This window comes from Anomalospiza imberbis, chromosome 3, assembly GCF_031753505.1.
Source record: "Anomalospiza imberbis isolate Cuckoo-Finch-1a 21T00152 chromosome 3, ASM3175350v1, whole genome shotgun sequence".
Lineage (NCBI taxonomy): Eukaryota > Metazoa > Chordata > Aves > Passeriformes > Viduidae > Anomalospiza > Anomalospiza imberbis.
In genome coordinates, this window is record NC_089683.1 from 56,628,775 (window position 1) to 56,645,340 (window position 16,566).

The 16,566-nt window shown below is 45.4% G+C and overlaps 1 protein-coding gene across 3 annotated transcripts in view; it reads right to left on the reverse strand.

The window, feature by feature from the left end:
* Nucleotides 1-2,280: 2,280 nt before the first annotated feature.
* SGK1 (serum/glucocorticoid regulated kinase 1) overlaps nt 2,281-16,566 on the reverse strand; it is a 69,734-nt gene continuing 55,448 nt past the window's right edge. The window contains exons 1-12 of one of the 3 annotated variants that reach the window (XM_068184530.1): nt 10,302-10,643; nt 7,646-7,721; nt 7,136-7,211; nt 6,606-6,710; nt 6,087-6,170; nt 5,852-5,983; nt 5,455-5,567; nt 5,129-5,252; nt 4,688-4,783; nt 4,419-4,574; nt 4,222-4,311; nt 2,281-3,497 (exon numbers count right to left, since the gene is read on the reverse strand). In XM_068184530.1, coding sequence (XP_068040631.1) covers nt 3,330-3,497; nt 4,222-4,311; nt 4,419-4,574; nt 4,688-4,783; nt 5,129-5,252; nt 5,455-5,567; nt 5,852-5,983; nt 6,087-6,170; nt 6,606-6,710; nt 7,136-7,211; nt 7,646-7,721; nt 10,302-10,539 — 1,458 coding nt within the window. In that variant the 5' untranslated portion in view covers nt 10,540-10,643 and the 3' untranslated portion in view covers nt 2,281-3,329. Of the gene's footprint in view, nt 3,498-4,221; nt 4,312-4,418; nt 4,575-4,687; nt 4,784-5,128; nt 5,253-5,454; nt 5,568-5,851; nt 5,984-6,086; nt 6,171-6,605; nt 6,711-7,135; nt 7,212-7,645; nt 7,722-7,816; nt 8,173-10,301; nt 10,644-16,566 lie in introns of those variants that run through there. The other 2 variants (XM_068184531.1, XM_068184529.1) reach the window with 2 other exon arrangements.

Below are 16,566 nucleotides of genomic sequence, written 5' to 3' on the forward strand. Positions count from 1 at the left end.
CACTAAGAAGTTTCTCTTATCTCCCTAGGGCTCATGAAACGGTTCATGACTTTTGGTACACGGAGATAAGTAGCACATACTAAACCACGTGAGATGTCTGCATTTACGTATTTAAATTGCTTTGCATGTATTATCAATACACTCCACCCAAAGAGCAGATGAAAGCCCAAGCATGCTATGCTCGCTATGCAGAGTACAATACCGTCGGTGTTCGAAGTTTAGTTGCATTGACCAGTCTGCTAAATAAAGCTATCCAAGCTGGTGGCGGTTACCGCACTGCCACCAGCAGAAAGTGTGGATGACTACCTCCATTTTACAAATGAGTGAAATTAAACTACAGATTCAGGTCTTAGTCAAAATAGCTCATAACACCTATGTCACCTGTGATTTGAGGAATCCTAGCCCTTTGCTTCTCAGTGCAGAGACTTTTCTCTAAGGAAATACAGACCTTATAGACACAGAATTCCATAAAGCAAACAAAACAACAAACCCAAAACCCAGGTGACTTCCACAGATTCTTCCTACAGGCATGACTGTAATACATCAAAATCAGCAAGATTAAAATCATGGACAACTTTTTCCCCTTTTCTACAACAAACAATTGAGGCGGCATGTGTTGAATATTCATTGCTAGCAGTTGCAGACTTTCGCAGAAAGCAGCAGCAGCATAATAAGCCTACGCATGGTAGAACATTTAGAATTACAATCAGACATTGTTTTTTAAAAGGAACCCATTAAAATAATACCCTACATCTTGGCATAGATGAAAAGCACATGATGTACACCTTTGAGTTACTGAAGTTTTATACTTCTTTGTTATTAATTACTCCAGTGGGTTTTTTTCCTTGAAAACGATAGGCAGTATTTAGTGTTCTGTTACCCTGGAGCTGCAGTTCTCTGCTCGCGTATCTGCACGCAGCACCTTGCTCATGATTGGGAAATGTGAGGCAAAGATAATGTGCATGCACAGCTTCGTTGCTTGGCAAGTAGTTTCATTTTCTGTAGAGACAAATTAGCACTATATATTTTAACATCTCTAGCCTACAAAGTCATCGGCACAAAAGATGTTTCAGGAACATTATATCAGTGGAAGACTTTGCAGAGCCTGTCAGTGCACTATTCGAAGAGCTTTTGAATGCATGAATTTGAGAGTTTGTTGGGAGTTTGAGGGGGAGGTGACTGCATCTCTTTCAGATAATAACGGGATCTGAAAGGTTTCTTGGCTGCTATAAACTAGCATTTTCAGCTCTGAGTGTGGTCTCCCAGAAACAGTTTATAGCTCAAACCATACACATTTTTCTGTTCCTACATTGAACAATAATAAAAGCTGGAAAATTACTGCAGGCTTTTATCTCAGAAATGTAATGAATAGAAATACCACCCCTATTAGCGAATTGCTTACACTGCTGTTATCGCAGCAGCCTGAGCAACATTTGACTGTCCAACTTTTAGCAGCAACTGCTCCTCTGGATTCTCAAAATTGCTAAGACCAACAGCTGAAGTACCCAATGGATAATGGAAGCTGTAAAGAAGGTGCAGATGCTCAGTTCCTCAGAGAAAAAAAGCCATCCATCACCACACAAACTGAATAGGATCACCCCCGAAGTGGTTATTTTGCTTCTTGGCCAGAAGTCCCTCTTTGAAGGCTGTCTGGTAGTAGTACTCAGTAATAAAAAATTATTTAACAGTTTCAGGTAAACAAGTCAGTTTTACCCCAGCTGCAAGCATGTGATCAGTGAGTGAAAACCAGCTCCTGAATAGATTTTGGAACACTGGTAAACTCGGGGTACAGTGCACTGCCCCACATCACAGCAGCAAGGTTAGATGCTCCAGGATGGACTCCCAACAGGAGCTGTTTCCATCAGTCCCATGACAGTCTGTTTCTAGTGTATGTCTGCAATGCTATGCTAAAACATCTTTCTTTGTTACCTAAGGACATCATTCAAGTGTAGCTGTGCCTTGTCCACACCAGAGAGCAGTACCTTCACTTTGCTTGAGGCAGAGAAACTAATTCTGGGGAAATGGGAGCACTTGTACCACAAAAGAACACCCACACTGGTAACACAATCACTCTCAACACCCACAGTTGAAGACCAAATCGTATCCATGTACTTTGCCAAGCTGTATCCATGGTAAGACTTCTATGGGTGCAGTTTGATGGAATAACCATCACACATCTAAGCCAAATTATCTTAGCTGATTGGCTATTTGGACTTATTTTTATTTTTTTTTAAATCTTGCTAAAACCTTTGTTTTAAAATAAGACAGAGTTCATGGAAGTATTTTTCAGGATTTTACTGCAAACCTATGGGTCTGGTCACAAAAAAATATGATACATATAACCATGTTAATTATATTACATTACAATGATGGTATACATTACAAGTAAGTCTGTAAGTTTAAATATACATCTAGAGTTACAACTGAATGTACAGATCTTTTTTACAATACATACAACCAGGAATGAAAATCCCTCAAACCCCAAGACCATAAATAATGCCCATTTTACAGATGATATATTTTAAACTAAAAAGAGAAATAAAAGAAACCAACAGCTCTGACCGACTGCAGCTGGGGCATTTTGGTCCATAAAAACCCTTTCTAAAAATAGAAATCTTTTTTCATAGCAGCAATGCTTTCTTCAAGCATTTGGATACAAGTAATTGTGAGCCCATTTCAATAATTTTAGTTGACAGTATAGATTTACAAAAGAAATTTCAAAATTACACTTAATTTATCTTCCAAATATGGAAGAAACAAACAACGCCCCACATTGTGGTATCCTGCAAGTGTCATACTGATGCTTTAAACTAAGTCCATCTGTAGTACGCAGACCACACGCATACCATTTGTTCACATAGTAAACCCACATAAATGAACTGAGAAACACACTCTGCAACAGGGAAAGCTTTGGAGCTCACAAGATCTCATCAGAAAAAAGGCACATTTCATAAAATCCTTATCACGTTCAGATAGATCTTCAGGCAAGGCTTTTCGAGCACGATTACAAAACAGCTTGTTCTTACTCCTACGATCTGCCGTAGCAGTCTATGGCAGCAGTCATTTTATTTTTTCTTTCCCAAGGAGACAGCACCACTTCGGGGGAAGAACAAATGGAAATGAAAAGCCTGTAAAGCTCATTTAGAGAGTGATGTGCTCTTCAAAAAAGCTTCCAGCAAACAGTGTAGTTGAAATTAAGGCTGCAAAGCTGCCATGGTGGAAATGTGCAAATTCTTTCAAGGTGACTGGTCAACTGGCAGTTCCACCAGAAGGCCAAACAAAAAATAATAGTTGTTATTATTATTAAAAAAAGAATAAAAGAAAAACGTTCACAAGAAAGAGTCCACGGGTGGGGCATACGAGAAGCCCAAAAAAGCTTCAGCAGCTTCTTTGACGCTGGCAGTGATGAGGATGCTGTCTGGGGACTGGCCAATGGAGTTAGGGACTGGCTCATCTGTAAACTCTGGATCAAAGTGTCGCAGGTCACTGGGGCCACTCTGTGAAAAGGGCAGAAAAGGAATTTAGACCCAAAGATTTTGTGAGTGTGCAATTCAATTCAATATGGAGAAAGCACCCTTGCACAGAGACTCAGAGTTATGACCTCAGGCCCACTGTTTAGCAGCCTTTGACAGTTTTAGTTTGACCTTTTTTGTATCCTGTTGCACATTGTCTCACTAAAAACAAGATGATTCAATTTAGTATGGCTACACTCCCACTAAGCTCATGCAACAGAAGCTAAATGCAAACATGCTACTCTGCCACACAGCAGTTTGCAGTGCAGGATTTTGATCTTCTAGTTATTAAACGAAGTTTATAAAATGCTCAGGAAATTATGGAGAACAACCTCCACAACCTGATCCCTCACTTTACATGTTAGTATCTGACAAGCCAATTGTAACTCTGCCAGAGGGAAGCTACTTGCTCCCTATACCTCAACTTCCCCTTTGGTAAAATGGGGAGGCTGGACATTATTTTAAAATTGCCATGCAAATGAAGCATGTTAGACAACAAAAAAAAAAAAACAGCCAAATTTAGATGGACCATCAGCAAAAAGTCAATTATCACCTATTTTTAACTTTGTTTGGACAGACACAGGGGAAGGAAAGTTGCATTCCCTAAACACAGCCATCCACCCACTTGCCCCTGGCTCCTGGGCACCCCACAAAGACAAGTGGTAAAAAGACACTCTCCATGCGCTCTATAATTAGAAGTGATACGTACCACATTTGGGTTAAAAGGGGGTGTAATCTTCTTATTAATGAGATCATCCCAGTTAATTGGGGAGAAGAAGATGTGATTCTTAATCTCCATCTGTTAAGAGAGAGAAAAATAGATTAATTCAGATCCAAGCTAACATGAACAGTATGGCCCAGTCATCCTCCCGCACTACATGTGGGCACTGGCCAGCTTGCACTTACAAAGTCCTCCTTGGCACCAAGTCTCTTTGTCCTGTCCTTCTGCAAGAGGCCTTCCAGAAGATGTCTAGCTGAGTTGGTAATATTTGGCTTCAGCTGCAAAGGTTTGTTCAAGATATTGTCGTACATTTCTGCAGTGTTCCTGCTGTAGAAGGGTGGCTGTGCGAAGCAGAAAAGGAGGAGTTAATGAGGCTGACAGGCAGGCATGGGGTTTCTGGTGGGAAAAGGTCAAGTAAGCTAGTTTGATCTGTCATGAAGGATTTGTTGCTTACCAAGCCATAAAGCATCTCATACAGGACTGCTCCAAGGCACCACCAGTCCACAGTCCGGTCATAGGGCTGCTTATGGAGAACTTCAGGAGCAAGATACTGTGTAAGAGAAGGGAAAGAGCCATGTGAGCCATAGGGATCTTTACAATCAAGAAAGCCTCCCCATTCATGAATGAAAGCAGCTCACTGAATCCCAGCAATATCTAAGCTAAAGGTAACCTACAGTATTTTTACAAACAGGCAGATGGCTTGAGAGCTGCTCTCTCCTGCTCAGTAAGCTCCATGTGCCCTACATGTCCTCACTGGCAGCCCTATTATTAGAAGGCCCATAATGTCCCCTGCTCATGTAACCAGCCTTACATACACATGGGAGAAGTCAGTTTTCTCTGATAAGAACAGCTCTTGCTGTCGCTCTGAGAGTGGGGGCCTGAGGGCTGGCCGTACCTCTGGTGTGCCGCAGAAGGTGGAGGTCGTGCCATTGTGCTCTATGTTTTCTTTGCAGAGTCCAAAGTCAGTCAAGACAATGTGCCCCTGTGAATCAAGCAGGATGTTCTCTGGCTTCAAGTCTCTGGAGGAAGAGATGAAAGAGATAATAAATGTTAGAGAAGGTGCAGTGAGAATATTTTAGTAAACTTCTCTAAAAAGCTGCACCTAAGTCACCACAAAATATTAAAAGCAATTCCAAGCTCCTACTGAGCTGAACTCTTCAATGCTTATTTAACAAAGCACGTGTTTTTTTTCTGTACAACAAACTGAACAGGGCTGCTCACCGATAAACGATGTTCAGGGAGTGCAGATAGCCCAGTGCACTGGCAATTTCAGCAGCATAAAATCGGGCTCTTGGCTCCAGGAAGCAACGCTCCCTCTGGAGATGGTAGAACAACTACAGGAGACAGAGAGAACAAAGTTGTGTAAACGGCGCCAAAGCCTGTTAACAATGCACTTAATTAGACTCAACATATATAGCAAGGGAGAACAATAGCAGGAAATGGCCTAAGGATCCTTTGGAAGTTCAAAACTTGGCAGGCAGAAACACTGAATCTAGTAACTTCTCCCCCATGACTTTTCCCCTTGCAATCTTTTTTTGGTTTTAAAAGGAAGGGTGCAAATGTCTACCCTACCACCACGCGCATGATAGGAAATACTAATAATTTTCTTACTGCTTACCTCTCCACCATTGATGTAATCCAGGACAAAATACAATTTGTCTGCAGTTTGGAAGGAAAAGTGAAGCCCAACCAGGAAGGGGTGTTTCACATTTTTCAGCAAGACATTGCGCTCTGACATAATGTGCTTCTCCTGAAAACATCAGAAAGCCATTAACATTTAGTACACTTGCTTAGTGGTAGCAATAGAAATGTTTTTAATGGACATTGCAATGGCATTGTGAAGGGCAGCTTACCTCCTTCTTCTTCAGGATTGCTTTTTTCTGCAGGACTTTAACAGCATAGAACTGCTCTTCCGCCTTATGCCGTGCAAGAAGGACCTGAAAGTGCATAAAGTTGCAGAACTGAGCAATACTGAAATACAGAACAACTTGTAAACAGAACCAGCAACAAGCCTTTAAGTTATCTGCTGAGCACTGCCACATCCCTCTGGTTAAGTTTGCAAGCCCTTTGCTGGAAACGCCTGACACTTACCATTCTGGCAGAATAATCTAAAGATATTACATCTAGTTTCTTTATCTTCCAAAAGAAAGTATATCTATTCTTCACAGCACTAGTGGACTGAATTCCCTGGGTCTTCTTTGACTCCTTCAAATGCGGCATCCCTGCTCCCACTCCCTCTCCCTGCACTGGATGCACTCAGGTTTGGTTTAAGTGACTACTATTCACCAAAGGCAGTACAAACCCCACTCTCTGGTATGCCACAGAACAGCTCAAGAATAAATAAATTTAAATGAAAATAAAGTTACGCTTACCTTCCCAAAACTGCCTTTTCCAATCACTTTTAAGAAATGAAAGTCTGATGGTTTGGCATGTGGATTGGATGATGGGCCGAGATTGATCTGCTGTGAAGGACTGGGCTAAAAAACAGAAACCATGTTCATTAAAACAGTTCAGCAGCGAGAGTCCCAACAATTTATAATTTTTAAAAATATAAATCAAGTGACCTTGAAACACTCTTATTGCCACTAAAACTTGATCTCTAACAGATATCTTAAACTAGTAGGTACTGCCTAAGAAGAGTCTAACAACCATAGCATACTTAAAAGTGCTTGTTCAAGTTTTAAGACACATTCCATAATGAAATAACTCATAACACTTTTTAAACATTTCTTCTTTATGTTTGAAACAGAAAGTTTCAGTCTAACCAAATTATTCTTTTTTGTTTATACTAGTGTGCTATAAGATTGCACTAATGCAATACTCATGATACTAATTTTGCTACACTTCTACTAGTGGCCGAACTGATGTTCTAAAAACGTCACACTGAGTAAAATCTACTTACCGGAGGAGAAGGATTAGCATTCATAAGTTCAGGTTCTTGAGGCTGAGAGATTTTCAAGATAGACTGAACTTCAGGGCTGCAAGGATAAGAGCACACATGATTAGGAGTTACCAGGAGCAGCACAGGCAGATCTTTCCGCCAGAGGGCAAGCACGTATCGTGGAAGAGGAGTTCTGGTTCAGCCTACTACAGAAGCCAACCAAAACAATCTATTCGATTTAAAGAGTAAATTTTCCTACTGACAGTAAGTTACATCATACAAAGAAATTTATATACACTTTTAAGTACAACACAAAATAGGGACAGGTCACTAGAAATCTCCGACTTATTTGTTCCACACCCAGCTCATGGAAATTGTTGCAAAGTGACTAACACCTCAACAAGACAAATAAACTCTTCCGTAACAGTAATGCCGGAGGAATTAGAGTAAGCAAACATAATTTTTAAACTAGATCTCACAAAATCTAGTGATATTTGTGACTGAAACGCCCCCAAAATTTCTGATACTTACTGCTTGCATGCGTAGGAGTTGGTGGCTATCTTCTGAATGAAATCGTTTAGTCCCATTCTTCTCTGCTTCATGAAAGCTATAAAGTAAAAGGAGAAACAAAATCGTTAAGCTACCCTGACAGAAAAATCACAGCTCCTTCAGCATCTTCGAAGAAGACCCCACGCTGCTCACCGATGAGGATGGCCACCATCCCCCTCATCTTCGAGTAAGTTAAGGTAGGACCAGACGCCTCAGCTGCTTTCACGGTCATTTTGAAGCGAGAGGTGGATACACAGCAAGAACAGAGTACCACCAGCTCCCAGCACCGCACTGACTTGGCGAAGCACCCGACGGCGTTTAAGTGGCGGCGGTGATGGGCGGGACCGGGGCGGGGCGGCGACGATCGCGCCCCCCTCGACGTCCTTTGGGGGACGGCCAGTGGCCGCCTCGGGGGACGTCAAGGGTGGGAGGGGAAGGCGATCGTCGCTGCCTTTACCACCGCCCTACCTTGGGCGCAAACCTCAGGGGAGCCCCCGCACGGTACCCCCGTGGGACCTTGCCCGAGGATGCCGAGCATCCACAAGCAAACGAATCAAATCCCTTTTTTTTTGCTTGACAGCAAACTCCGGTAACCCCGGCGCTCTCTCTCTCCCCCTCCCCTCCTTTTTTTATCCGGCCCTACTTATTTCACAGTTATATAAAGTTGAAATCTGGCTCTGTCTTTAGGACGACCACCTTTTCTCGAAAGTGTGGGTGTCCCCCCACCACCCCGCAAGCCTGCGTCCGCTCCAGGTCCCGCCGCACCGGCTGAGCGGCGATAAGGGCCGCTGACGTTTTCCTGAAGGAGCCGCAGTGACTCAGAAGAACAAAATTTCCTGCCCGGTTTTCAATAAAACAAACAAATGTCCCTTCTGTGCACTGCCCTTATCCTGGCTGGGACATAACTAAAAGGAAAAGGATAAAAAAAAAAAGTATTTTTTTAAAGCCAAAAAGGGAAACAACGGGGGAAAAATAATCCGTTCCCTGAACTTGGAGGAGAGCGCAGAAATCTGCTTCTAGAAAAGCTGGGGAGATGACCGAAGGCTGGACAAGTGCAATAACGGGGGATGGGGGAAGAGAAACAGCCCCGCTCTGCAGATTTTGTTTTTACTGTACACGGTCATTTGGGAACACCGTGTACCCGGGATTTAATGGCTCAGTCGCTTCCCTGGGGGCACACCAGGAGTGCTGGTGCATGCACGACGCCCAAGGTGAAAGGATGCAGCCGGGGCCCTCCTCCCGGCGGACGCGGGAAGGGGCGGCGAGGGGTACCACGGCCTCCAGCCAGGCTCCTCCGCCGGGGCGCATCCTCGTCCGCAGCCCTGGCACGGGTCAGGCGCGTCTGGGGGCTGCCGAGCTCCTGCGCCCTACAGGCGGCTGGAAGTTTCCACCCGACGGGGTGTCATTCATGCGCGTGTTTCGCCTCGCTGTCTGAACGAAGGACGCTGGGTTGCGGCCAGCGGCTCCAGCTGCAACTTGCCCCCGTCCTCCCCCCGCCTGGAGACCGTCTTTTTACTCTTTATTTTTTTTCTCTGTACCCGCTGCTGCTGCCTCCCCCGACAACCACTGCCGGCCGCTGGGTGGCATCCCTTGGCAGCTGCCTGCGCCATCCGCCTCGGGGGGGATGGCAAGCACCGCAGCACGGCAGCCGTCAAAGGCAGCAGCTCACCTTGAACAGCAAAGATGGATGACCCGGAGGAGAAAGAGACCCCTGCGAAATGGGCACAGGTCTTTCAAAGGCGCTCCAAAGGCGTTATAGGGAAAAAGCAAAGAGGGAGGATTGCCGGCTCCGCTCCCAGCCTCCGGTGTCCTTCCCGGAGCAAGGGGCCCTTGCCCGGCCCCGCCGTCCCGGTTCGGGGAATTGGAAGGGAGCCGGCGCCAGGGAAGGAAGCAGCGACGGGAGAAGCAAGGAAATGCGGACTGCAGCTGGCGGGGCTCTAGGTTCTCCCACTTGTGGCTTTCCTCACTCTGTTACACACAGAAATTGCCACTCTCATTGATGTAAGTGGAGAACAAAAAAAAAAAAAAATCCCAAAATAACGTTTGGTATTTAAAACTATCCTGAAAAAACCCCGCTTGATAGATTTAAAGAGACGTAGACAGTTTTCTCTGCGCCTTCGTACTGTTTTCAGAGCACTGCTGTTAAAAACCACTCGAGATTCACAGTTTGGAGGGTCACCAAAGTCACCGTCCTCTACCCTCTGCCCCCTGGCATCTCCAGGCTACATAACGATGGCCCCCCGCACGTTCCTGCCGGCTGTGCACAGAGGCAAGCAGCTCCCAGCCCCCGGGCAGTCTCCGGCACAACCCACCCGCAGTTCTGCACAGCTTGCCAGAGGCTGACACCCACTGTCGTCCTCCCGGCTCAGCCGCGGCCCCCCACGCCGCCCGCAAGCGCCTCCGCTCCAGCCGGCTACACCGGCGCCCTCGCCCCCGCTCTTCGTCGGTCTTTTTGCAAGAACTCCGCTGCTCTCGCCAAGTCACCTGGCCTCTGTTCGAGCCAAGCGCTGCCTCGGCTGTCCCCCACACGCACCCGCCTGTATCCCCTAGTGCATCGCTGCGCGGGGACCCCGCTGCTGGGAGGGTTCTTTTCCCCGTGGAGAACTGTTCTCCTGCCAGGGCGGAGCAGTGAACCCACCTTTCAGCGACGACTTCTCCTCTTTGCCTCTCATCTTGCTGCCTGCCGGGACCCCGGGCGCGGCGCGGCGGCGCGGAGGCTGTGCCTGGGCTCCCGCTCCCGGCCGCTGCTGCAATCCCGAATAACTCCCCTTCCTGGCCGGGCGGCCCGCAGGCAGGAGGGAGGCGGCGAGGGCGGCGAGGCCGGCCGGCGCTCCCGCTGACCCCTTTATGGACGCACTATCGAGGGCGGCTGACATGCGGGAGCGTTATAAAGTTCAGCACGGGCCGCCCCGCACACTCTGCCCCGTTGCAACATCACCCTTAAAATTACTGTAATCAGCGCGCACACAAACACACGCACGGGCGGAGCGGGGCGGGGGGGCCGCTCCGGCCCTCCCCGACCTGCCGGCCGCGGCCGGCCCTGCCCCACGGAAGCTTGCGCTGCCCACGCTCCCGCGGCCAGGGCGCGGTGCGAGCGGCCGCGCACCCACGGCACGGGTCCTGCGCCCCCTCCCCTCCCCTCCGGCACGGGCAGAGGCGGGGCGGGGACTGCTGCTGCTGCTGTCCGCGGGGGGCGCGGAGCTGCGGCCACCGGCCGGGCTTCCCCGGCGGCCGGATAGCGCCGGGGCGGGACCGGCGCCCCGATCCGACCTGGCACCCTGCGCCTTCCGCCGGCAGCGCCCCGGCGGCGCCCCCCGCCCGCGCGGCACCGCTCCCCCGCCGCCCGCCACCGCCCGGCCCGGCGCCGCGCACCCCCGGCCGCGCCCCGCCGCGGGAAGCCGCTGTCCCTCCGTGCGGCATCCACCTGCCGGCTCCCGCACCCGGCAGGGCCCTCGCCCCCTCCCCGTGCTCGAGGTGCCTCGTAGCAGCTATGTTCTTAACGTGGAAGGGAGGAATGCCACCCAAGGGACGAAGTATTATTATTTTATTAGTTAAAATTATTGCAGCGTTTTAAGCTGATGAACTGGGTTCTTCAAAGCCTGGGGTGTCCTCAAGCTGCATTTTAAAATTTCTCCTTACAATGACAGCATCAAGCCTCAAGAGTTAAAAGGCATGAAAGAACACAGGAATACGTAATAAAAGATCCTGTTTCTCAGATGCCAAGTCTTATAGAAAAGCTTCAGTCACCGTGAATATCTCAATAAATTGCATCAAAAATTTGTATAGACAATGGCTTAGGGCTGTACAGATAAAAAGTAAATACAAGAAAAGAATCAAAGAATCACAGTGATGTTCCACACTCATGTTACTCTTCTACCTCAGCCTAAAAAATTGACAAACTGTCCTGAAATTCTAAATTAAGTTTTTCAAAGCAAAATGAATAATAATAAAGAAGAAGGTAGTTGCTGAAAATAAAAAGGAAAGGGAAACAAAGAGAATACTAAAAGTTTATAAAACTCTTTGCCCCAGGATGTGCACACTCCAAAAGAATGGGTGAGTTCAAGAAAGGATTGACAAATCAGTAGGAACAAAACACCCAAGATTTCACTACACAGGCAGCATGTCGGACCTAAAATGTTCCTGTACCACAAATCCCTGGAAGCCAGGGATGGGTTGAAGCATATCCCTGAATAGTTGCCTGTTTTTTCCTTCTCATGAAATATTGCAATATTAGATAATGATAACTGACCAGCTAACCTGGTAACCCAGACTGACCTGCATGGACTTTGGGCCCGTACTGACATTCTGACAATCTTATACTGCACTTCTGAGTGGCATGATACTGTTCTATTAGTACCAGAAAACTCCAGGAACTGCTGCTCACTGGCAAGAAGGAAGAGAACTGATTTGATTTGTAACCTAATTTGAAGCATTTGGCTCTGCCAAGTACATATATTCCATGTAAAAGTAGCACTAGGTAAACAGATGCTCATCAAGCTCTTCACCATGACACCGTTCAAAACAGGGCCCTGCATCCAGGCTGTGAAAGATGCAGAAAGACACTGACTCTGCTGGAACCATGGGACACTTAGGCAGATTGCAGAGCAGACACAACCTGCTGGCTTACTGGTGTGGTTCACCCCAGGGTCCTGCTGACTCAGAGATTGGGACATACCTGAAGTAAAGCCAGGAGGGATGCGAATTGATTTATCTTAAAGAACAAACAGCAGCTCATCACTAGCGTGGGCCTGTATTGCTCAAAGCACTTCAAAACACATTCAGTAGTAGTTGAGCTGTGTAAATTCTCCCTAGAAAAGCCTCACTGTTTGGAGGGTTTATTCATCTGTCATGGGCAGGCAGATGTAAGTCCTGCCTGACACTGCTTTCAGGGCACACAGAAACTTCTCCCTCTTGCCCTTCAGGAAGGTCAGAGGCTTCAGCAGCCCACATGGTAACTGGAACCTGTGAGCTCCCTTCTGATACTGTACTGGTCCTCGCTGTCTGATGTGGAACTCAGTGCCTCAATCCTTCAGGAATTCAATTCTCTGATAACTTCTGAACTTCAGTTTGGCAATTAATTCAATGCTGAATAAATTAATTCCTGCTTGCTTATCTTGCTGAATCAAGGCCTTAGGATGCAGCAGGTTCCTAGAATTACTTGGCTGACTCTGGAAGGAAACTTCTTCAAATTCTGCAAATATTTTCACCAGTATTTGGCTTTGGGTTAATTAAATGAAGTTCAGGGTTTGAGCTGCAGGAATGACACAGCCCCCAACTACAGAAGACAATGGCGCTCCTTAACAGCATCTGTCTTCTGAAGCAAAATTTCAGAAGCTTTTATTTTCCTCCTGTAAATCCCGAACAAAAGTCTCCAACCTTGTAATTAAGTTTTATGTGCAATAGACCAAACTTTCAGTCAAGACCTTCAGGCTGCCCCCACAAATGGTGTCTATGAGTAGCAGCAAACAGATAAGGAACTGAGTAACAGCTTTAATAACAACCCCAACAGAGACTTTAAATCAGGAGCTTTTGAATGCTGTCAACAGGTCTGTTAGACATTGTGTTGACAGGAGTTTTATTGACTGAAGCCCCTACTGATCTGAAAAAATCTAATTTATTTCAGTGTCATATTTTGTGAAATACAAATTTGGAACATCTTTTATTTCCCTTTTCTGATGCTTACAAAGCAGGTTTACTGCATTGTCAGTAAGAGGCTTTAGTGCCAAGGGATTATGCTCACAGGATCACAGAGTGATGCAGGGCTGTGCTGAGAAGAAAAAAGTAATTCCCATCCTTGTAGAAACCAGTGGAAAATTACAGCATTCTTTAGATGAACTGACCTCTAGTTAAAATAGCTGATAAACAATGTCCTGACCTCTATTTTAGTTCCAGCACATGGATTTGAGTCTAACGCAGTTGTTGTCACTAATGACATGACTTTATGAGTAAATGTTGCAGGTATTTCAGCCTGTAGCAGTCAGAGAGGGATGACTGCAGAAAAACCATATTTGTATTGCCTTCCTCTGAGCGTGGCTTCCTGGGAGTGTGCTATCCCAAGGTTAGTAAAAGTCTTTGAAATACTGTATAGTCTGTCTAGCTTAGAGTCCTGATAAAACCACACTGGATGACAGATACTTAAATTCATTATTGATATTATGAAATTTAATGTGCTGTGACTGCATAGAATCCGGTCTTATCAGAACTGAATAGTGCTAATATAGAAAAGGAGGTGAAAACATATGATGGAAAAGTGATGAAAAACGAATCATGAGAAAAATGAAGGTTTTTAGTGATGCTAAGAGTTCAGTCTGCTGATTTCCTTTGGTCACAAGGGAGCCTTATGTGAGGAGCTCCAGAATTAACATTGTAAGCATGTACTGTCAGCTGATTCCTACACTCAGACATTTTCTTCCAAAACTTTAGTTTCTAAAGGATAATAGCAGAAGGGCATTTAGGCATTTTCTATCAAGGACATAATCTGAACAAATTTCCTTGCACATCTTGCATGAAATAGATGTGCTGAAATACAAATGTCAACTGAACTAACCTAGCTATGGGGTCATCTCTTTTTCGCTTATCTGTTCATCTAGCGTTCCACTAGGTGTTGGCTACCATGATATCTCAATGTCCTTTATGTATATTACAAAACCCCCATCATCATGATTGTCTTAAAAGATCTCTTTAAGCCTCTAAGTCCTCCAGCAACATTGGAGATCACAGCATTTCACAGAATTTCACAGAATTTTATAGGTTGGAAGAGACCTTTAAGATCATCGAGTCCAACCCATGTTCTAACACCTCAACTAGATCATGGCACCAAGTGCCACATCCAGTCTTTTTTTAAACACATCCAGGGATGGTGACTCCATCACCTCCCTGGGCAGATGATTCCACTATTTGACCACTCTTTCTGTGAAAAACTTCTTCCTTAAGTCTAGCCTGTATGTCCCTTGGCGCAGCTTGAGACTGTGTCCTCTTGTTCTATCTGTTGTTGCCCGGAGAAAGAGACCGACCCCCAGCTCACCACAGCCACCCTTCAGGAAGTTGAAGAGAGCAATAAGGTCACCTCTGAGTCTCCTTTTCTCCAGGCTAAACAACCCCAGCTCCTTCAGTCGTTCCTCACAGGGCTTGTGTTCCAAGCCCCTCATCAGCCTCGTTGCCTCCTCTGGACACGCTCAGGCGTCTCAACATCCCTCCTAAACTGAGGGGCCCAGAACTGGACACAGTACTCAAGGTGTGGCCTCACCAGTGCTGAGTACAGGGGAAGAATGACCTCCCTGCTCCTGCTGGCCACACTATTCCTGATACTGGCCAGGATGCCATTGGCCTTCTTGGCCACCTGGGCACACTGGTGGCTCATGTTCAGATAAGGTACTAAATGATGTAAACAGTGAGAGAATTTGTCAAAGAGAGAAATTTTTGCTAGAGAGAAGTTCAGCTAGGTCCTAATTCAAAAAAAGTTCAATTCTTGGCAGTGTGAAAACAGAGGCCTGATAAAGGAAGATTCACACTGCCAGGTGTCAATGCTTTTCCTCTTGGTGATACCATCCTGTCTCTTGCCATTACATTGAGTTTCAATATTCCTTATTATTTGTAGGACATTTTCTTTCAAGTGTTAAAAGGTGTCCCAGGCAGAAGGATGCAAAATATGCATGCTGAATAGGGTTTTATCTATAGTGATTTGTGTTTAGTGATTTATAATTTTAAGAGATATTGGGTCCATTGCAGAACCCCGATAAATGTGGGGTTATTACAGTATTAATTAGTCTAAGATAGAGAGCAAGGGAAGAAGTGTTAATTTTGCCCTAGGTAACTGGTCCAAAATGGAGTAAAAATATTTATATATTCATTCATAATATATTTACTTTCCTTAGGTTTTGGTACTCAAATTAGGCACATAGTCACCAAATGTACCCTCCTTGGTCAGAAGAGACAAATAAGCACCCTGAAGGCAACTCAGCACATCTGTGACCTGAATCAGGTAGTGTCTGCTGTTTAGTTGAAGGAGTTTGTTCTTGAAACCCACAGAGAAGTAGAAGCTGATTTGAATTAGATGAATTTTTTTTCTCATTTCTGCATTTTTATATGTGAAAGATGTGGAATCACTTCAGAGAATCATTTTGTCAACATATGCTGAGAGAGCTGGTCATTTTATTCCTGATCTATGGGCATTTACGTGAAAGAAAAAAGCCTGTGGCAAGTGTAAAACACCATATATGTTAGCCAAAGCCAGAGATTCCCAACCTTAGTCCAGTTTAGTTATGGAACTGAAAGAATACTTGTAACATTGTTATAACTCTACATAGTGCTCCTCAAGGTTCAGTTATACATGTTGTCTTCCAGCTATCAGGCCTGTGTGGTTGTGTGTTGCATTGGATATACAAGACATACCAGTTTTCTTGAAATTAATTGATATTATCTTGCTTTGCACTGTGCTTGATACAATCTCAGAGAGATGTGAAAATATTAGTTCTATTTTACAAAGATGGGAATTGAACCACAGGGTAGACAATGTGTCTCATCTGAAGGAGATCTGTGGCAGAACCAAAAATTAAATGCAGAGCTAACTTTCTCTCATGCTAGTATCTGGATTAAGATTACTGTACAGCAATATATATTCCATATCTGCCAACCTTCTTTGTGTAATTACATGCATTGTAAACAGACAAGTTTTGGATGGCAAGAGCCAGAGCAGGCACTGCAGGCATTTGCTGTACCTTTGAGGAATACTAGTGAGATATCTGATATTACTATAGCCCTGGTTCCCTTCCCAGCAGGAGCCACCCATCTCAGTGAAAAATGAGGGACTTGGAACACTGGCACCTAAAAGGCTGTTATTCCAGGAAGGACCTGAATCTAGATTTGTGGGGAAAGAAGGAAGTATTCACACTGAACTGGCAACT